This window comes from Hyla sarda, chromosome 3 (genome assembly GCF_029499605.1).
Source record: "Hyla sarda isolate aHylSar1 chromosome 3, aHylSar1.hap1, whole genome shotgun sequence".
Classification (NCBI taxonomy): Eukaryota; Metazoa; Chordata; class Amphibia; order Anura; family Hylidae; genus Hyla; species Hyla sarda.
The window spans coordinates 128445221-128468012 of record NC_079191.1 but is presented as its reverse complement, the minus strand read 5'-3'; the positions used below and the strand labels follow the sequence as shown (position 1 = coordinate 128468012).

General features: G+C 43.9%; 1 protein-coding gene across 3 annotated transcripts in view; it reads right to left on the bottom strand.

The window, feature by feature from the left end:
• Positions 1 to 22792, bottom strand: part of TIPARP (TCDD inducible poly(ADP-ribose) polymerase) — a 39417-nt gene that overhangs the window by 9972 nt on the left and 6653 nt on the right. For all 3 annotated transcript variants that reach the window (XM_056565013.1, XM_056565014.1, XM_056565015.1), the window contains exon 2: positions 19128 to 20084. In XM_056565013.1, the coding sequence (XP_056420988.1) occupies positions 19128 to 20084 (957 nt within the window). The remainder of the gene's footprint in view (positions 1 to 19127; positions 20085 to 22792) is intronic.

Genomic DNA, 22792 nt, shown 5'->3' with positions numbered 1-22792 from the left:
CGGGAGCTTGTGACATCATAGCCCCGCCCCTCATGCCATCACGCCCCCTCAATGAAAGTCTATGGGAGGGGGTGTGACGGATGTCACGCCCCCTCCCATAGACTTGCATTGAGGGGGCTTGGCGTGACGTCATGAGGGGCGGGGCTATGACGTCACGAGCTCCCGGCGCCGGCTCCAGCGACAGTTTTTTCCAAACACTGAGCAGCGGAGTACCCCTATAAAAGAGGTGCATCCAGAGTATGTATGTTACACTGACACCGCAGCCATTGTACAATCCCAGAGCACCCCATTAGGTTTTCACAATGGAAACCTTGCTAAATAAATCACTGAGCACTCTTAGTCACTGACTAATCTAACGCTATACACACACAAGGCTGGAATCTCAGCTTCATGCATGATCTGTGAATGAAAAGCAAGGAATTAAATGATTTCGCTGGGATCATCTGTTCTACAGCTGGAAGCAGAAACGTGAACGAAAAATGAAACTGGGCAGCATTCCCAAACACAAGGCTGTTTGTGGAGAAGTGAAAACGCTCAGCCCTCCCGTGTGCTAATCGTGCATGCCTAATACATCCAGCCCCACTTGTTAACCTTTACACACATCTCCAAGGCAACCCGTACCCCATATCCTTTATCCTTATTAACCGATAATCACCAAGAAAAGAGTGGTCAAACAACAAAAAGATACAACGGAAGAAGGAGGAATGCAGGAAGGAAATATACAGTTTATTAGGGCACCTATGTTTGTAAAAGGGCACTCTATCCCAATAAATACTGTCAGTCCCTACACAACACAGTATATATGTAATGTGCATGCTAGGAAGGAATTTGTTGGTTTCAGCGTAACAGGGCAGACTACTGCTATCTAAATATGTGCTTAGCACGGCTATAAATAATAATTTGCATGAGAAAGACAGAGGCTGCAACAGTTTTCCTCACGCTATCTCGCTAGGGCTTAACATTTTGCAATACAGAGACTTCTCAGAATAGGCGCCATTAACCATGACCTGGAAAACTATGCACTTCATAGCGTGACATCAACGTCTTATGGTAAATTATGCTTAGGGATGTTAACTATTCCTTGTCTAACAATTGGTCATTTCGGTGCTGCAAAACAATTTAAGGCTTTGGGCTGCCTTAGATATAACAAACAAGCCATACTCACCTGCCCAATCCCCATTGCTGCCCATTCCCTTTTGATCGGCGATTCCTGATTGAATGAGTAGCATCCATTATGTCACTCCATTTCCCAGCAAAGGTTTAAAGGGGTTATCCAGGAAAAAAAATTTTTTTTATATATATCAACTGGATACAGAAAGTTAAACAGATTTGTAAATTACTTTTATTAAAAAATCTTAATCCTTTCAGTACTTATGAGCTTCTGAAGTTGAGTTGTTCTTTTCTCTAAGTGCTCTCTGATGACACGTGTCTCGGGAACTGCCCAGTTTAAAAGAGGTTTGCTATGGGGATTTTCTTCTAAACGGGGTGGTTCCCGGGACACGTGTCATCAGAGAGCACTTAGACAGAAAACAACTCAACTTCAGAAGCTCATAAGTACTGAAAGGGTTAAGATTTTTTTTATAGAAGTAATTTACAAATGTGTTTAACTTTTTGGAGCCAGTTGAAATATAAAAAAAAGTTTTTTCCTGGATAACCCCTTTAAGGCTTTGGGCTGCCTTAGATATATAAAATAAGCCATACTCCCCTGCCCAATCCCCCCATTGCTGCCCATTCCCTACTGATCAGCGATTCCTGATTGAGTAGCATCCATTATGTCACCCTATTTCCCAGTAAAGGTTTAAGGTTCACATTATGTATGTGCTGTCCATGGCTAAAATATGTCAGCAAAATGTCATAATGGGATACCAATGTATTCATGCGCAGATGGGCACAGGTCTTACTGATTTTAATAGCCTAAATGTGGTCAGTTAATGACTATGTTTAGGTCATTTTCCGAGCATATACATGTTTTGTCTTGGAGTATAGAAATTCACGTATAAGCTTGGAAAATGGCCCAAACATAGTCACTAGTGGGCCACGTAATGAGCCTATGCCTTTCTGTGCACAGATATGTCGGCATCCCATTTTGACACTTTGCCAACGCGTGCATGCCATGATGTGAACAGACAAAATGGAAGAAACACGGAGTGCTCCCTGTGTGGAATCAATGTGGACTAGCGGTGAGGGAGTATTTGTAAAGAAAACTCGCTCACCTGGTTCGGTGGTGCTAGGAAGGCACAACGCTCTCAAGAGTATAAATAAGCACAATGAGACTGCAGCAGCTTCCCGCGCCGACTAGCGGACGTGATAAATATGCAGAGCGAGAAGAGTGGGAAGATGGAAGCTGAGATCGCGCTGTCATGAAGTATGGACGAATCCAAGATATCAGGTAAGGATACTTTATTCTTAAAACACACGCAACGCGTTGCGTGTGTTTTAAGAATAAAGTATCCTTACCTGATATCTTGGATTCGTCCATACTTCATGACAGCGCGATCTCAGCTTCCATCTTCCCACTCTTCTCTCTCTGCATGATGTGAACAGGGCCTAAGAGATGTTTAGGGCTGGACATTTTGGATCCAGAACCCTAAAAACAAAGCTGTGTCAGTTAATTAATAGGTGCATATACTCTTTAAATAATGTGCTAAGGAGCCCTACATCAGAATACACAACTAGACATGTGCTTACGCATAACCAGAATTTTACAGTACACTTCACGCTACCAGAAACCCGTCCTGTAATGGAAAATGTGCTGGACTGTGAACCAATACACATGTTATACCACACAGAGGTTTCTCTAACCATAACACTTACAAAATAATGTACAAATGAAATGTTACGTGACAAAACACACCAGCTGCCTGAAAACAGCCACAATCGTCACGCTGATCTGTGTGACAGGAAGCCTGTCAAGTTTACAACCCATAATGTGGTCACAAAGCTGTTAAAAGTGATGGAAATCTCTCACCCCCCCATATAAACACTCCGGTCACATAGGTTATCAATGTTCTTCAATAGCCCAATGTAGTTGGTTTCTAGTTTAGTCATCTGTTTTTCAAGAGTCACATCTGTCTAAACTTTTTTGAAAGACGCAGCTTCCCAGTGAACTTGGATCATGAGTTTACCTTTGTTTGCTCTGGTGTCATTTGGCCATATACCCTTAATACTGTGCACAGTACACTGGTACAGCGTGTTCCTACCAGGAGCTCCTAGGCAGCTCTGACTGTTCTGTAACATCATATTATGTCTGCTGCTTGTGCTCTGCACTGGGGTTTAGCTAATAAAAAGGTGCGGATGGCTAAAGAGACACAAATAATGTTAGTCTTAAAGCCCTGACCGAACACAGCACAGACACGGATTTTGCAGAAACCCGTCATGCATTGTACGAGTGCACTAGAAATGTAGTCTGGACTCAGTTATATGCTCAATTGCAATAGCATTCAATGCTACTCCTTGGCTGCAGCACTGAGTGATGCAACATGAGCGACCTAACCGCAACGTGATGGCTGCCAAAATCTAAATCCCAATGTTCAAAATACTGTTATACAACAGTCACACTCCAGTACAGCCCCTCACACAATACTTCGGCTTCCAACCACTCATATCAATGCAGGGGACCCCTATCCACTGTCGATGAAAATGTAGTACTAAAGATAAATGGCCTTCCATGTAAAACAAGTGGAAGCTGCTCTGCCTCACAGTGGGGCACCCTGAGCAGGTGGAAGCCCCCTTTATGACGATCATATGACATCATTGCCAATACAGAAAGAAGCTGTCTGCATGAGACTTCAGATAAGACATGAAATACTATAAGACATAAGATCTCAGAGGCCATCGCATGTTGAAGGCAGCATCAACATACGTATGTCGGGGCCATCGCATAAACGGCTATCCGGCAGCGCTGACTGCTTCAGCTGCCACTGGATAGCCGTTTACGGTGCCCTGTGTGGTCCGCTGATGATCACTTACCTGTCCTCCGGCGCGTCCTCTTCGGGATCCCCTCTACGCTCTCCTTCAACGTCATCACGTCGCTGCGCTGCGGTGTGCATAGGGACGTGATGGCGGCGATGGAGAGTGAGGATGCCGGGGAAGCAGAGGCCTTGCCGTAGGGTCAGGAATGCGGCGACAGCGATGGAAGGCGACATCCCAGGCAGCGGTGACGGTCCGGAGCGGCGGGGACAGGTGAGTACAACTTCCTCTACCAGTTGTCTTCAACCTGCGGACCTCCATATGTTGCAAAACTACAACTCCCAGCATGCCCGGACAGCCGTTGGCTGTCCCGGCATGCTGGGTGTTGTAGTTTTGCAACATCTGGAGGTCCGCAGGTTGTAGACCTCTGTCCTATACTTTACATTGCAAGGATCCCTCAACATACGATGGTTTCAACAAACGATGGTCCGTTTGGAATGGATTACCATCGTATGTTGAGGGACCACTGTATATATGTTCAGAGCAGATTTTGGATGTAAACAGGACGTTCCTATTCACTAACAGCAGGAGACACTGAAATTGCAATGATAGGAAGCAAAGTGAAAACCAATATGGCGGCTAATAGTGTAACCCAACTCCAGGATGATGAAATGTAACGATGTAGAAGACGGCATTGTATCACTGTATAACTGCATCAATGCCATTCAGAAGCCTGATCCATTAGTATTGGTAATGCTTTTCATGAAAAAGATTAAGAAATAGGTGTATCGGCTTTTTAATGACATCTCGGAATGTTGTGTCATTCCAGTTACTGTAGGCGACCTCCTACAGCTTCCCAGTTAATCCGCGTCTTCCCCTCCTTTGTACTTTTGAACATTCCATTTCCCTGGGCTCGAGTCGTCTCCTTACAGCCATGCTTGTAGTTCTCGTCGAGGTGCTCTGTGTCTCTCCCCTGTGGGATCGCTGACTGGCTAATAAGAAGTGATATTATAGAGAAGATTTAATCACGGCACAGTGCACTTCCACCCACAGATCCCATTCACATCCTCAGCCAGTCATTACCTCGGCTGCTGCGTGACATTACTAAAGGACACACGATTACTAAGCAGGCAGCGAGGGTGGGGGAAACAGGGGGTCCCTGACTGAAGTGTAGTACATTGCCAGGCTCTAAACTTACAGATTTCCACAGAAAAATAATTAGGTTACATTATTCCCAGACACGAGATGGAGCGTCGCATATGTTGCGGGCAATGAGGACACATCTACCTCTAGTGCCCGTAACAGTAATGGATGCTAAGCTAGCCATCAAAGATGAATCTACGAAACCAAGTGCTCCAATTCCCTGCAACAGCCATACCAGACTTTTTCAAGGAATCAGAGCATTTGGAAAAGCACTTGAAAAGTGGAACTTCTCTTTCTAGACAGAAAAAATCTGTCATTGATGCTTTAGTTTTGGTTCTGTTCATCCTTGCAGGCAATACACATTCATTCATCCAAATCCATCGGTTTGCGAGGGATCGGCCAACCATCTAATGTGCACAGGGGCTTTCCAACTGTCGCCCCCTGATGTCGGGGAGGATCAAACATGTTAACATGTCCAATCCTTGTGTTCACAAAGAGATAAGCCACCACCAGTGGAGTCTGTCAGCGGCGTTTTCCCCCATCTACCCCCTTTCAGAATACGTGCACACTAAAGTTAATGTGTGTATGGGGGGAATGGGAGAGATAGCTGGAGTTTATAAGCTATTACCATTAATACATGAGACCCTCACTGAGTCACAGGATCAATAGCAGTGATCCCCAACCTGTGGCTCTCCATCTGCTGCAAAACACAACTTGGGAAATGTTGGGAGATTTAGCTTTGTAACAGCTGAAGAGCCACAGGTTGGAGATGAAGGTCTATAGAAAGTGCCTATTAAGTTGGAAAAGTGAGGTGGTTTTGAATATTTCAAAAATGCTTAAAAATAGGAAAAATATTCTTAGGCCAGGTTCACACAGTGCAGTGAAAACAATACAGTTGCTGGCGCTGCCTAGGTTTCTTTTTCAAACATTTCCATACAATGAATATCAGGAAAAGCCTGGAGCGTTACATTTCATTACATATTTGTATAAAAAAAAAATGAAAAGTCACCATCTATTTAAAACGTTTCCAACTGCCGAGGAGTGTGATGCACTAGCAATATGAAAAGGCCAAAAAATACAGGTATTGAAGGAAAACGATAGCGGCACTTAACAGCACCTGTGGTCAAATCTAAAACCGCAATGAAGTGGTATATATAGATTCCTTAAGGTGGGGGGGCTGATCACATTGACCGGTTCCTGAATCCACAACTTACACCCATGCAGAAAGCACTTCCATCTCTTCCTTCTGACAGTCATAGAGCTGGTGAGTGCTTCCATCTTTTTCCTTCAAAGCTTGTACAAAATAGAAGCAAGACAGAGGCAAACAAAATATAGACTAATACGAGAAGATACAAGCTGGATTAAGGGATTATTCAGGACAGCGTGTAAGGAGACTGACATACACGCAATGTGCTTTTTTCATGGTTTGTAGGGGGAATGTATTTGTACTGCACAACTGAACCAAGATGTGATCTTAGTGTTTAGAGAATGTAACCAAGCAGCACTATTTTATGACAGCAAGTGTCACAAGGCTGGAAACTCCTTATGGTAACATGTACAAGAAGGACGAGATACATGAAATCATTCCAGTAGATGATCTTTATTGTGAAAATAAAAAAAACAGAAGTGCCCTATTCTGGGAAGCATAGTGCGCTCATCGATTTGAATTTTCCCATCGGTGGTATCAGCAAACAGTATTTCTAGGAAAAACACCACTGGCGCAGTTCAGTGTTTTAGAAAGATCTGGGTGGAAAAACTGGGTGACAATGACTGTACTCAAAAACAGCAGAAGAGAATTTGAAGAATGTGACCAAAGGGGACTTATTGACGTCACATTCACGAAGAAGTGATACCTGGCTATGCATAGGTGCGTGTAAATAGCTGAGGTTATAGGTTCCTGAATCCAGGGTTGCAGTTGTTATTCCTCTCAGTGCAGATTCTGAACCCAAGACATTGAACACTTCCACCATTTCTTAGGTATTTTAGACTAAATGTGCATACATGTAAAGACTCACGGCAGTAGGCAGGACACTCACGGAGGTAGTGGATCCGCTGGACCTGTGTGACAGCTTCTCTAAACCCCCCCCCGTTTATCAGCCCAGTGCTGCGCTGTCCCCCACACCGGGGAACTCATCATGTCACCCCCCAAATGCCGCTCTCCTTGTCCTCCTGTGAGTTGCGGGCCGCCGGCGCTGGCAAGCTGTACTGTACTACATATTCCTGTACCCGGGCTGCAAAAAGAAACAAAATAAACTTCAACTCACCTTGCTACGTTCCCCCGTTGCTCCGGTAACTGCCTCACGCTGGGGATGAGAATATCACAGAGGCGTCAGCCTATCACCGGCCGCAGCAATGTCCCGCCTCGGTCGGTGATAGGCTGAGCGCACTGTCATGTAAGGAGCCGGCTGGCCGGTGGGGGACAGCGCAGCGCTGATAATTCATTCATTCGAGGGGGGGGGGGGACCCAACCGGTATTGCGGTGTTGGAAAAATTCATATCGTGCAGGAAAAAAAATTCAGTATTCAGTATAAACCGATATACTACCAGAGCCCGCCGCAAAACGGGACGGTCTTGCTCCAGCAGGCGGTACCCAGGTCGCTATTCCTGGCATGACTCGACCACACAGGCGGCTGAGGTGATGCGAGGCACAGGAGGGATTAGGCAAGACGTGGTCCTGATAGCAGTAGGTCAGGGCTGGCGGCAGTGGAGCAAGGTCAGGAACGAAGCTGAGGGTCAAGACACTGCAGAGCAACACAGAATACACTTTCACTAAGGCACAAGGCAAAAAAGATACAAAGATCAGCCAGGGAGTGAAGGGAGGTGCAGAAACTTATAAGTTAGGTGCAGGTGGAAATAATAATTAAGGCCCTTTAAATCTCAGAGCTCTGGCACGAGTGCCCTAGGAGGCAGGGGAGGGTGAGAGCATAGAAGTGACAGTGGAGAGCAGAGGTAAGTGACAGGCTGGGATTCGCATGCAGGCGCGTCCTGCGATGCGAATCTCGGCCCTGTCGACACAGAGGAGGAGTGAGAAGGAAAGCGCTTACGGCCAGCATGTCTGGCCGGAGCGCAGATCGTAACAATATACTATATTATTAGCAGGGCCATCCACAGCACAGACCTTACTCTTCTGGTGCCTTTACCTGGAGTATTATATGATAACACCCTGGAATACATAGTTGTCCACTGGCTACCACAAATCTGAGGCAGCATGATACCCTAAAATGACACAGCCATCCAAATATAGCTACCAAAGAGCTGAAGTCAACTCAGGTCAATGAGGGTTGACTACAGGATCAATTTTTGCAGGAATTATAATGTACGACAGCTTATTCCCCCTACCCGTATTAAATATATTCTGTAAAAATTATTTCATATGGACTTTTCCCATTCTCCTTTTTCACACTGGACTAGCGCATTAAATAGGCCACTATTTTTTATTAAAAATGTATATGCAACTCAAGAACATTGGACCAATAATAGGTGCATCAACAGCTTAGGCTTTGTTCAGATGTCCTGATGGATACGATCCACTGATGGATATGATAAAGATGCCATAAATTGGCTTCCATCCGTCACGGAGTATGATGAATATGTCTCGAAAAGATCATGATATATATGCATAACAGGGGTCTCCAAACGGAGGTTATTCCGGTATGAGTTATCGGCTATTTCCCCCCCACCCGGCCCCGCAGATCAATGATTTAAAGCGGGCGCTTTAAATCAATGAACTGAGCCGGCTTTTGCAAGGCCAGAGACCGCCGCCGCCCGCTTCTCTCCCCCTGCCGCTCCTGAGTCCAACCACCGCCGCTGCCACATGGCCTCCCCCATCCCCGATTTTATAATTACCTGTTCCCAGGGTCCGCGCTACTTCTGGTTCCGACGGCGTCCTGAGCTGTCACTGTGCGCACTGACGGTGACGTCACGTTGAGGACGTCACTCGTCATTGCGCAGCACAGCAACAGCGCAGGATGCCGTAAGAGCCAGAAGTAGCGCGGACCCCGGGAAAAGGTAGTTATACAATCGGGGATGGGGGAGGCAATGGGGCAGCGGCGTCATCTCTGGCCAGGGCGGTAATTGCCGATACCAATAATGTCCAAAATCATGAATATCGGCCGATGATATCGGCCAAACCGATAATCGGTCGATCTCTACTGTATACGGATGCATTCAGGTCTGATAGTGACCAAAAAAAACACTCTTTTTGCCTCCATTGACCTAATGTTAAGAGCCATCCCAACATACATGCAGAATGCAGATAAAAAATATGACAAGACCAGGGACTTGAATGTGATCTCCTCTGTAAGACAATCCTAAGCTGTACATGTGAGACGCAACGCACCGTGGTCTACAAACTATATTCTGCAGTATAACTGGCTTATGCGAGCTTCATGATCTCATAGAAGACAATCCAATCAAGAAATTAGAGTAATATACTTGATGGAGGGTAAACAGCCCTCAAATGAACTGCTTAGTCTATGGCTCTGTGCTTCTGTACAGGGACAATAGCTGGCTTGATAGAAAAAGGGCCCTTTAATGCTATATAACGCTGCGCCTATGTTATTCGGGTAGGTGCGACACCACAGTTAAAAGCTCTGCCAGTGGGAAATGAGCGGTCGGATTCACGTGGAGTCGCTTTTGTGTTACATCCTGCTTTGCAGATAAGGACTTTTTGATAAGCAAAGTAAAACCCATTAGGAAAGATGATTGTTTGCAAAAATATAAAATAAAAACCCTTTGTGTAATAGTTAAATGGACCGAATAGCAAAGTAATCAATTACAGGGACAGCAGACAACCCCATTTATAATGCTTTCCGTGCTGTAATATGATTCCATGGGGGTATGGAGGATAAGAGTGAGAATGTACACGTAGATCCTGACTGAAGAGGTAACCTACATACAGTAAGTCTCTTATGTAAAATGCAGGTCAGCCTCAGTGCATGCCATCTGCAGATGAAGTGCTTGGCACTCTAGTTATGAGTCCTAAACGCATTAGAATAATCAGTTTTTAGTTTGCTTTGCATGACCTATCCTCCTTGAAGCCTGCAGCCTCCTATCTACAAAGCTGCGGCTCTGTACATGGTCCACTCACACGGAAAACTGCCCCCAATCTTCTCTAAAAGTGTTATTTTCTATATTGCTTTATCACCATGTTATTTTCTACAATGCTTTATAACTGTGTCATTTTCTATATGTAGAATGTAAGAGAAAAAAAGAAGGGCACATGGGTGCCTCGTGTATTACCCAGGGGAGAGAAGGAAAACACAACAACCACATAGAAGTCTCTAATAGATGGCCGCTCACCTCAAGTGAGTGATAAAAGTGCTTATCACCCCCGGCTCCGTGTTGGGGAACTCAAAAGTAAAGTAGCTGCTAAGCTTGGAGGCACAGTAGAAAACGTAGGTCCAGCTTCCAGGCGAAAATGGATATAACTTAACCTTTAATAGTCCATAGTAAAAAAAAAAACACATCAGCGGCTAAGTATGTGACATGTCACCCTTAAAAAATTAGACAAACACTAAGCTTGGAAGATTGTAGGAAAACAGGGGCAGCTTGTCCTGAGAAACATCGAAATAGTAATAAGGAACCCTTTAAACCTGACCTGGTGCTGCTACTTCTGGTGAAGGGAGGAGGATTCATAAACTAAATCATAAAATCATTGCGGGTACAATTATGCATTTCAGTTTGAATCTGAAGAAGGGGGAGTAGACCTCCGAAACACGTAATTGTATCCTGAATCCTCCTTCCATTACCAAAAGTAGCAGAAGAAGCCAGTTTTAAAGGGTTCCTTTTGTATTACTTTTTTGTTATTTTCTATATTGCTTTATAACAGTTATTTTTTTTTTTTTGTATAATGCTTCATTACGGTGTTATTTTCTTTATTTCTGCTTTATATACGCTGTTAATTCTATATTCATAGATTACATGCAGGCGTTATATGGTCTGGACAAAGTCTTTTCAGATGCATATCTCCAGCAAAAAAGGTGACGGTGAGTGGACCCCTATGACTGTCTGCTTTAATTGAAAGGCGGCAATGTTAATAGATGCTAATGTTTCGCATTAGCATTTCATTGCACAACTGAAATCAATGGTGTCTATCAATTCCAATGGACATCTTCCAGACCTGAGAACACAAGGAGAATACAATATCTCCAAGGGAGTGTTGCTGTATTTAAATTCTAACATAAATAGTGTAAGATAGCAATGCACTGAAGGTGGCCATACACAATAGCTGCTATTCCTCCCAATCTTCCCACACACATGTGTGACCAACTGGAAGAGGGGCATAAGCCAGTCCAGCTTCTGTCCCAACCAGGGTGCCTTCAGCTGCTGCAAAACCACAGCTCCCAGCATGTCTGGTTTTTCAACAGTTGAAGGCACCCTGGCGGGGAAACACTGTTTTAAGGGCATATGGAAATTCAACATGCCCAATTATTTTCTTCCCACAATATTTAACTAAGGCTGAACAACTTATATGCTCTAGAGCAGCGTTTCCCCACCAGGGTGCCCCCAGCTGTTACACAACTACAATTCCCAGCATGTCCAGACAGCCAAAGGCTTGCTGGGAGTTGTAGTTTTGCAACACCTAGAGACATTCTGGTTAAGAAACACTGCATTAGATGGTCATTCAGTCCAACCAAAATCGTCCAGGACACCAGGAAAGGAAGCGAAGATCCTCCTTGCTGCGTGTTCAGAAGACGTTCCCTCCTGCCTACAGTCATCATATACTTGGATAAAATAAAGGAACGTCTTGCTCATGGAAGATCATTAAAGGTGATGTGTCATGGGCCTGATAACTCTCATCTTCTGTAATCTGCTGGAATGAATGATTAAGCCGCTTTGTACAAGCCCATAAAGTGTACTGATAGCACGAAGGCAGGAATGTTATCTTGTACCACCCTCAGTAAACACATCACAGCGCGGTCCTTATTTTCCTGTATACAGGCATAACACCTATGGCATAGGTCAAATGTGACAATCCTGCTTAAATATTTAACTCATGGCTGAAATGCTTTACGGTAGATTTCCTTGCACCGTGGGCAAGAGGAGAGAAAACATCAAGCAGGCCGATGCCAATGTGCACGGGACAGGAGCGCTCAGCTGTGCCTGTTAACACTGCACTACAGCACATTTACACCGGCGCAGGAAGCAGAAGCACTTGTTCATGAACGGATAGCCCTCTTGGGAGATAAAGGGAAAAGGCTGCTGAGCGGTCAACAAAATGCTAGGTCATTTGTGGAAAGCAATGTGTTAAATGAGCCCTACATACAGGTGACAGATGCTCCCAAATCTGTTTATCTGGAGGTAAATAGTGAATGCATTTCCGAATATAGAGGTCAACAATTCAAAGAGCCCAACCTTCTTGGATTATTGGTGTAGAAAGCAACTAGCTTTATGTCATGTGGAAATGGGCTAACATACGGCTGACAGGACCCAGACTGCTCACCACATGTATTAAAGCCCCTCTGACATTCCCAGTGCACTGCCGTTCTGTCACTGGTGCTGCCAAGATCTGGAGAGCATCAAGTTAACTAAACATAGTGTATAACATACTGCAGTCCACAGCAGTCAGGACTGTCCAATTATACATGGGCACTATATCAACTCTCATCCTTGCTTATCCAATCCGTACACAACTAGAATACTGAAAACACCTACATCACAGTTAGGATATGCATATAGCCCATCATTATGCTTATGATGTCATACTTAAAGTGCACCTCTCGTCAACAAAAACTTTTTATATAATGTAGATAATACCATTATATGTATATTTGTAACATACATCGGTTAAAAATTGTGTATATTTTTGTCCCTGCAGCTATTGCCTGTGTGTCTCTATGAGGAGTCCAAGTACAGGAAGTGAGGGTGGACAAGCAGGGCTCTGTGCACCAAGAAAAAGCAGGACAGTGTGCATTGAGGCTCTATAACATGCTCCTGGCTCATACATCAGGATGATTGACAAGCCAGGAGCCTGCACAGATCCCTGCTTGTCCTGCCCTCACTTCCTGTATTTGGACTCCTCACAGAGACACAGACAATAGCTGCAGGGACAACATTTTTTCACCCAAAAATGTACACAATTTTTAACCAATGTATATTACAAATATACATATAATGGTATTATCTACATTATATCAAAAGTTTTTGTTGACAACAGGTACACTTTAAGGCCCTGTTCATGTCAGGCTAAAAAATTGTGGAGTGACGGATGTGTCACATGACAAACATTGATGGTGCCCAACAGTTTCCACTGACTTATAATGGGTTCTACTGAGTTCTGTGGTTTTAATAGCAAAAATTAACAACAGTGCTTTTTGAATCTATTGTTAATATTTTGCTTAATATCTAATGGAGATCGCTGCCTAGTGCAGAACTGGACAGAGCACCGGACCAGGCTTCTATGAATTGTCCAGCCTTGGTGTAATGAAAGTAGAACATGGGGACACAACGAAGTATGGTACAGAAGCATAAGTGGTTTTTATAAGAGTGCCCATTATACACCATCCAGAATCACAACTGTATGCTGTACCTGGCATCCAACTGAAAGGACCTTGTAGTTGTAGATAGGAAGATACTCCTACCCAATCAAAAAGAAGTGCCATTTCAAGCATGCTTGAGAAAGGCACTTTGCCGAAACGTTGCACATGTTCATTTTATGGTGCAAATAAAAGTTGAAGCCTGTTTTTGAATACTGGACCTCTGGCGTTTGTTGCTGTGACCATTTGTATCTTCTTGCTTTGCATTAAAGGGGTTTTCTGGCCAAATACATCTTACCCCCTATCCAAAGGATAGGGGATAAGATGTCTGATCACGGGGGGCCCCCGCAACTTCCATGCAGCATCGGCATTCTATGCGGGGCTGACTGGAGACGTGACGTTGCGTCGCGCCCCGAGGGGGCGTGGCGTGACGTCACGTCTCCAGTCCCGGAAACAAAGAGGTTTCCGAGACTGGAGACCCAGCCCCGCATAGAATGCGGGTGCTGCAAGGGCATAAGATGTATTTGGACGGAATATCCCTTTAAAGCTACTCAAAGAGATACGTTCATATAACTTGTGTGCATCATGACGGTCATTTATTGAAGAGACACTGATCCTGACCTCTAAGAATAGGCTTCTTCAAAACTCCAGAACAATGCCTGCCCATTTTCCATCCAGAATTATGTAGATAAATGGCTGTGAATGATGTTAGCAGCTCTCTAGATAAGCTGCCTGAGTTATGTTTACTCCCCCTTTAATCCTGAAGAATACAAACCATGCTGAGGCCCTGGGGTCACGCTGAACACGTGTGCTTTCCTTCCAGCGGGAATAGTGGATTAGGTAGCATTTATGATTACAGCACAGAAACATCTCTCCCCTCTGCATTTCTGCTTTGCAAATTGGATGGGATGGAAAAGACTGGTTTGTTTTGTAGGATTTTTCCACCGTCACCATTGTATTCAATGCTAAGGTAATTAAATGTAAAAATATTCAGCGCTCAGCACTCCTTAACTAAATTAGAGCTCACAGCTAGACACGCCGCTTGTCATTTAAACTCAGTTTAGTCTGAAGGGGAATATTACATGCCATGTTAGTGTGGGGTACTTATTAGATAGCTGTCGGGTGAATGGTCATTTCGACAACAACTATTTTATCTTGGCCCCCTTCCCCATACACATACAGGCTAAGCTCGCTGTCCGTACTTTTGTTGCCAAGCCACTGCCAGAAACCGGAGAGTAAAAGATGAGGCATGCAAAAATCCAAATGCCCAATCCCTCCATTCCCCCTAAAATATGTCAGGGAGATCCATCAGGGAAAGTCAGAAGACCCCCATACATAGCAGGTTTACCTGTTGTTCACCTAATGTGTATGGGGACCTTTAAGGAACCAGCCATCAGTTACACGCTACCCAAACCACAGGCAGTATGAAACCGAGACAGGCTCCCTTATTATAGTTATGTATGATTCACATGCCCCCTGACGAAGCCAATGGCGAAAACGCGCGTTTGGGGTTGAGGTATCTCTCCACTAGGTGCACGGCTCATGTTGTATCTTCCTGTGTATTTCTTACCATATGGACCGTATATTTCCCTTAGCATATTGCTTGTATTTGTAACACTGCTGTACCATTTATTGTATATTCATCTGCATATGTGCCCCATGTTTATTATGCTTTAGTAACCTTGAGAGTTTACCCCTCCCTTTTTTCTGTTTGTGTGTATACCTGTGCCCTCTATATGTTTTTTTTTTATCACATGTTCTATGTTCTTTAACCACTAAAGTTATTGTTTACTTTTTGCATAATTGTACTGTGTGGCCTATTTATTTTGTGAGGTTATGTAGGATTCACTCTAAAACGATCTGGGTCTGGTATTGCAGCTCAAAGGAATGGGGTTTGACTACAACACCATACATAGCCAATGGACAGGCGTAGCACAGTTTCTTTAAAAAATAAAATAAAAAAAACACATCCTTTCTGATCTTTTTAGGGACTGTAATCCTACTTTAAGCAAAGTTGAAAATGTTTAGCTGTACCTGCACCACAAATCACTATTTACACGCTCTAAAAAATAACCTCTACAGCCCAGATTTATCAAACTGTGTGAGAGAAAAAAATGGAGTGATTTTCCCACAGTGACCAATCACAGCTCAGCTTTCACTTTACCTCAGCTCGTTAGCTGGGCTGTGATTGGTTGTTGTGGGAAAATCACTCCATTTTTCCTCTCACAGTTTGATAACCCTGGGCCTACTATTAGAATTAATGGTCTGTTATTCTTAACATGTCCTAAAGGGGTAGTGTTATGGATGACGGGGCATCGGTTTCCTGCAGTGCAAGGAAACTGTGTTCAAAACCGAGAGGAACAAACAAGTTCTCGTCATCGGTAACCAGTGAAGCTTCCTCGTACTCGGGGCAGACGCGTCCTGGTTTTCAACAGGCTGCACTTTGGGAAATTCCAACTTTATTGAACAGTCTCAAGACAACAAAGTGTCCCCATGCTGGGACCATCAGTGATCAACTGTAATCTGGCAGTAAGTGTTTACTATCCCTACAGCACTCCCACAGGGGAAATTAAGTATTATACAGCGTTCAATCGGTCTTCCACAGCAGGGGACACTCTTTGTAACTACTCTATCACTAAAAAAGAAGATATAAGCTTAACCTTCCATAACGTCTATATTCCCTAAAATGAACTCAATTTCCTAAAAGGGTATATGAAAATGGTGTGGGAAAGAAGACAGGTCCTATTCTAATGCCGGGATCAATGCTGTGTAAAACAAGATGTTCCACATCCGTGTAAAGCAAATGCAAAGAGGACTATTTACCAATATAGTACAAATAGTAGCAAGTAAGCAAACTAAGCTTTAGTTCTCCCAATGCAAATGAGACTGCTTAATGTGGGCACGAGAACCCCGCACAGCACACATGACTTGTGTACCTGCTGTTCTGAATGTATTAGCGTGATTAATGCTTTCTCTAACTTCGCGCTTACAATGACAGGGTTATCTCAGGTCATGTTCCAGGTGCCTCTATAAAATAAATGATGTCTACATTATGAAAACAGAATAAAACGCCGGTGACAAACCTGGAGGCTGTTCCTATAAGTTAACAACGCAGAACAATGGGTAGTGTTATGGATGACGGGGCATCGGTTTCCTGCAGTGCCAAGGAAACTGTGTTCAAAACCGAGAGGAACAAACAAGTTCTCGTCATCGGTAACCAGTGAAGCTTCCTCGTACTCGGGGCAGACGCGTCCTGGTTTTCAACAGGCTGCACTGATGGGTTTAGCTGAGTCTTTCTGACCACAGGAGATGAATAGTTCTGGCCAAGTAATGTGGTAACAATGCAAATCATATGCTGCGCTGGCTTGTTTGGGAGCTTCTCGGGAAGGATCAACACTCGATTATTTGTGTCCTGTTGCCAGGCAACCCAGTATAGCCTTGAAATAACTTGGAGACAGAGGTTGAGGTGACCATGGAACTCACTGATTCACTAAAAGTCTATTCTCAATAGTAGTGCTTCAGCTGAGAACAACTTGAGAAGTTGGCCTTAGAATGCACATTTCTAGATGAACTGGCTAACCGGACCATGCATAACCAAGTTACATATTTAAAGGGTTTATCCTAAGAGTATAACATATCACCTATCCAAAGGACACCTGCTAGGTATATGATCAGTATGGGGGGCTGATCGCTGATCATGAAAACGGGGGTGCCTTCTCAATTTGTGTGTATGGAGTGGCGGTCCAGAATGGGACTGAAAGAGATAGCCGAACAGTACCATGGTAGTGATCCTTGCTCAACTCACTTATGGAATAAGGGACCCCCTTTTCGTAATCGAGGAGACACCCAGCTGTCAAACCCGCCCATCCCAAGATAAAATCTTGCAAGAATTCGCCGAGATACCAGGAGAAATATAGAAATCCATTTTCGGACCATTTCGGTTTACCTGGCCGCTTTAACAAGAGAGTGAATTTTGGCTAACTTATCTTTTACCACACAAATTCTGAAGGCCAAAGCAAAACAACATACTGCCTAGTTCTACTGCAGTAGTCTCCAAACTGTAGCCCTCCAGCTGTTGCAAAACTACAACTCCCAACATGCCCGGACAGCCGTTGGCTGTCCGGGCATGCTGGGAGTTGTAGTTTTGCAACAGCGGGAGGACCATGGTTTAGAGACCACTGTCCTACAGGAACAACCTCAACCATCATGAGGTTCTCACTCGCATTGCTAGTAGCAGTACTGTTCCCTACGATCTGACGTTGCACCCCCGGGTTCAACGTTCTTTCCCCTTTCACTTCCCATTCATATGTGCACAGGTGTTTTATGTGCTGTAAGGCTGATTTTCAATACGGCTTCTGAGCCACAATAGCGGCTTTGTGAATTAAGCAGGGTTATGTGATTTACCAAATCACATCAAATAAAGTGTTTTGAAATATTCTAACTAAGTAAGCCAGCAAGATCCCTTTTTAAATGCTTGAGTTATAAGAGTAATTACATAAAAGAATTTTTAGGAGCAGGACACTAGTATATGTAATGGGTTACGTTCCACATAGAGAAAGAAAAAGTTAAGAAACGTAAAGTCTGCGGACACCTTTGAACATGTTTTATAGAATAAAAGGTAGCGTTTGGGTTCTGCAGCTTACAGGTATAATGCAAGCTGCTTGATGCCATGCTCATTCTGTCAGTTCTCAGTCTGTAACCCTTCTCTTTACTATCCTGAAAACTTATCAAAGCTGAAAACCTGTTTGACTTGTATTTTTTGCCTTTTGTATTTTTATTATTTTATCTTAGATTAGCATTTCAGAGAGGTCCGAGATCTGTCTGACAGAATGAGCACAGAATTGAGCAGCTTTCATTGCATTGTAATAGAAGCCAAAGGATGCAAAATGGATAGGGGATAAGTGTCTGATCATGGGGTCTGACCACTGATCTGCAAGGTGCTCCGGAGTAGTGGTTGGTATGTGTGCTCCATTAATCTCTATGGGGAGAGCTGGAGATACCTGAGCACTGAACTTGTGTATCTTTGGTTCTCCAATAGAGATGAATGGAGGGTGCATGCTGACCTCCGCTCCGTGCAGGAGATTGTGGTGAGTCCCAATGGTCAAACCCACCGCGATCCAACACTTATCCCCTATCCTTTGGATAGGGGTTAAACTTTCCTGCACTGCAGTACCCCTTTAACTGAAACTAATGGCAAATTTGTTTTGTTCAATAAAAAATGAAAATCAAATTATATATATATATATATATATATATATTTATTTGTATATTTATATATGTCTATAGTCTTTAAAGCGACACTCCAGCCCTAAATTTTGTAGGGTCATTAGTGGGGTGAGGATAAACAGCAACCCTTCTTCCCACCTTACTGTGTGGCTCTGTGAAGCAGAAGTCACTTTCTTTACGTAACTCTATGAGTGTCTCTATGAGGGCTGGAGTACTGCTTTAGGTCCGGAGGGACTTCTTGGTCATGCTTCTTATATGAGCTGCTTACACCTTATAAGGTGGGAAGTGCCACGGATAAAGACGCCCTATTATAAGGCAAATAATAAATCAAATACAATAAATGTAATAAAGTTCAATGGTGACAATACTTACTGATAACGCATTTTGATCCGGTCACTATCTGGGCTACAGTACAGTCTTTCCATATGTTCTTGTGAATCGTCATTTATACTTTGCCATACACCTGTGGCTCTCCTCTTAACCTGCCAATGATAGGGCAATACCGTATGATGTTTCTGGCAATCTTTACCATAAAAACACAACCCTTGTAAAAACTCCACGCAAATGTCTACCCCATCTTTTTGATGGACGTGGTATTGCAGCTGATTTAGAAGTTCAAACACAAGAAGTAGAGATGCTTCCTCCGTTTTGTCCTCAAATATCCCAGTATTAGAACTATTGTTTTGGCTCACATTGTATTGGTCCAGACAGCTGGTGTCCTGGAATAACCCAGATGAGTAACTTTCTAACATCTTGTCCAAGGAAATGGAGTTGGTGGGTTCACCAGAATTTGTTTGTAGGAGCGGATCCTGGAACGAGTTGTTGGCAGTGGTAGGAACGGTTCCACTAGTGCTTTCTGATGGAAATGTTGGTTCTGTGCTCTCTAGTACACTGGGCTGGTCTTCATCAAGGTCTTGGGCTGCATGGACAGATGTCGTGTGCTCCGTCACTGGCCTCAGACTGGAATTCCCAGATATTAGTGCATTGTTCTGAGGGCAATGTTGGTCAATGTCTAGTGCCTTTTTGACAAGGGGTTCACATAAGTTACTAGCGTTCCCAGCCTGATCATTGGATACAAATATTCCATTAAGAGTCCCCGATCCTAAAAAACTAGTAAAGATTGGCCGCAGAGCTTGAAGGGTTTCAGGGTTTAAGATTTTCTGGGCCTGTTTCTTTTTGAAACAAGGCTTCACCGGGGGAATTTTATCAGAATGTCTGGAACAATCCACATTGGACACTTGGGGAATCTTTAACGTACAGTCCTTGTTCACTTCTGCATCCAATAGTTGCAAAGAGCCTTCCATATTGCTCATCAATCTCCGGTTGGCCCTAAATATAGAAAGACAAGATATAACTACACAGGAAGACATATGTTTAAAGCTAGCAGTGCTAAGACTTTTTTAAATACACAACCATAAGTGAGCTAATGCCGAGATGACTCAATGATCATTCGCACATATGGAAGCAGACATGAAAGAATGCATGCTACACATTGCAGTGGTTTGCTTCTTGGTATTTAAAGCCACAAATACCTGAAGCTCACTGCTTACTTGAGACTTTTTGCACACGTCGTAGCTTTTATTGACACTACAGGAGAGCACACAATGTATCCCAAGCAGGCCCAGCAAAACAGAAAGGCACAAGCTGACTACAAGACGGCCTTATGGTCACATGCGTCCGTACACACCCTGTCTCACTCACTATCTTGCACTCTGACACACACCCAGTCTGACACATTCACATGGACAATTCTTCATTCTTAAGTACAAGACCTGCTCAGCCTTAAGGTGGCACACACACCCAACATCTGCTCCGAGAACACAACTTAATTTAGGGAGTCTTATCAGGGACAGCATATCACATTGAAAGCTATTAGTCTTTTCATCCGTAAGTCGTCACCATGTGGAAGGGCCAGAGGTGGAAACTATTATACAATACTATACACAACGCAAAACAGACAGATTCCGAATCGGCACTGGCACATCTGACTGCCCTTGCTTGCCGGGTAGGGGTTAATAGGACGTGATGATTTCTGAAACGGGATCTCGGGAGGTGCTCACGCAGAACAACGTAACTCCAGTGAATATAGAAACCATAAAGAGTAATTCGTCCCAATCTGGCAGGCTGTCACCGACGTAGTGTCCCATCTTAGGAGGGAGACGGTAGATGGTCCGGGGGCGAGCCTGACGAAGCCCCAAGCGGCGTGATACGGTCCATGGCCGGCGTCTGAGCTCGCCCCCGGACCATCTACCGTCTCCCTCCTAAGATGGGACACTACGTCGGTGACAACCTACCAGTTTGGGAGGAATGACCGTATGAGTGCTCCATTATTTATCTTAATGGTTTCTATATTATACAATATTAACATACATTAAAATCTTTCTAAACCCAGTCGGAGCACGACTGAACATACAGGAACACAGGTCATTTTGGTGGAAATGTGTGAATGGGTAGGATAAGGCCGACTCAGGAAAGTGTTGGGAAATCTCCTGGGGCCATAAAGTGTTTATTAGAATTATCAGAAGTGCTTGTGATATACACACATAGTTCAGTCCCTGCCTATAAAACAGCCGACCTTGCCAGCGGTGTGCCACCCCTCACGTGTGCTGCGCTGGTACAGTACATGCTAATTATATAACCGCAGACAGTACATAATACACATCACTTCTATGTAGGCTCTTCTTCGCTAGATGTGATTCCACACGCTACCACTATGTCATATAAAACCGTATTGCAAAGCTACAAAGAAACAAACGTCAGCCACTGAAAACAAATAGTTCTACACAGATTCTCATCTAACCAACACTCAATGTTTCAGGATGACAGCGGTCCGGCATTGGGCGAATTAGGTCAAACGTGTCAAGTCTTCCTCGCTTTACTGAAAACAATGTTACAAGATGACATGAGGTTGACATAATAAATACAAACGTTGCCTTTATTTGCCTCCCTACAGTAAAGCCGCTGACACACAAGGCGGAGAGACTATCAGGCTAAATGGCAGATAACAGAGGACAACAACTCCAGGACACCTATGACATACGTACACAAGGTCAGGTTCTGTTTTCAGTACATTTAACTTTTCGGTAACAAAGAGACAAACGTCAACATAGAAAACAATATAAACAGGACATATACTGGGGGAGAGCGGTTAAAAGGGGCGTGGCTTCCCTGATCCCACAACTGATCTGGGGGAAAAAAAGGGTCAGGACAACAGCACAATAAGGCATTGTTCCTCGGGTTGCTCCGTGTTCCCAGGTGTGAACCTTGTGGTGAGGAATACGATGCACTACTAACACTACAGAACAAAAGAGATGCCGGTATCAGTCACACATAGGTATGGAAAGGTTTCTCAGAACTGGAGACATGCAGGGTACTGTAGTGATCATCGGGGCCAGGGAACAAAAGACTATTCATCGGCACTGCAAGAGGCAACAACCTTTAGTAGTGCTTGTCCCTTATAAGGGGTACTCCGGTGGAAACCTTTTTTTTTTTTTAAATCAACTGGTGCCAGAAAGTTAAACAGATTTGTAAATTACTTTTATTAAAAATTCTGAATCCTTCCAGTACTTATTAGCGGCTGTATACTACAGAGGAAGTTCTTTATTTTTTTGGATTTCTTTTCTGTCACGACCACAGTGCTCTCTGCTGACATCTCTGTCCATTTTAGGAACTGTCCAGATCAGGATAGGCTTTCTATGGGAATTTTCTCCTGCTCTGGACAGTTCCTGGCACGGACAGAGGTGTCAACAGAGAGCACAGAAATCCAAAAAGTAAAGAACTTCCTCTGTAGTATACAGGCGCTAATAAGTACTGAAAGGATTAAGAGAGAGCACAGAAATCCAAAAAGTAAAGAACTTCCTCTGTAGTATACAGCCGCTAATAAGTACTGAAAGGATTAACAGAGAGCACAGAAATCCAAAAAGTAAAGAACTTCCTCTGTAGTATACAGGCGCTAATAAGTACTGAAAGGATTAACAGAGAGCACAGAAATCCAAAAAGTAAAGAACTTCCTCTGTAGTATACAGCCGCTAATAAGT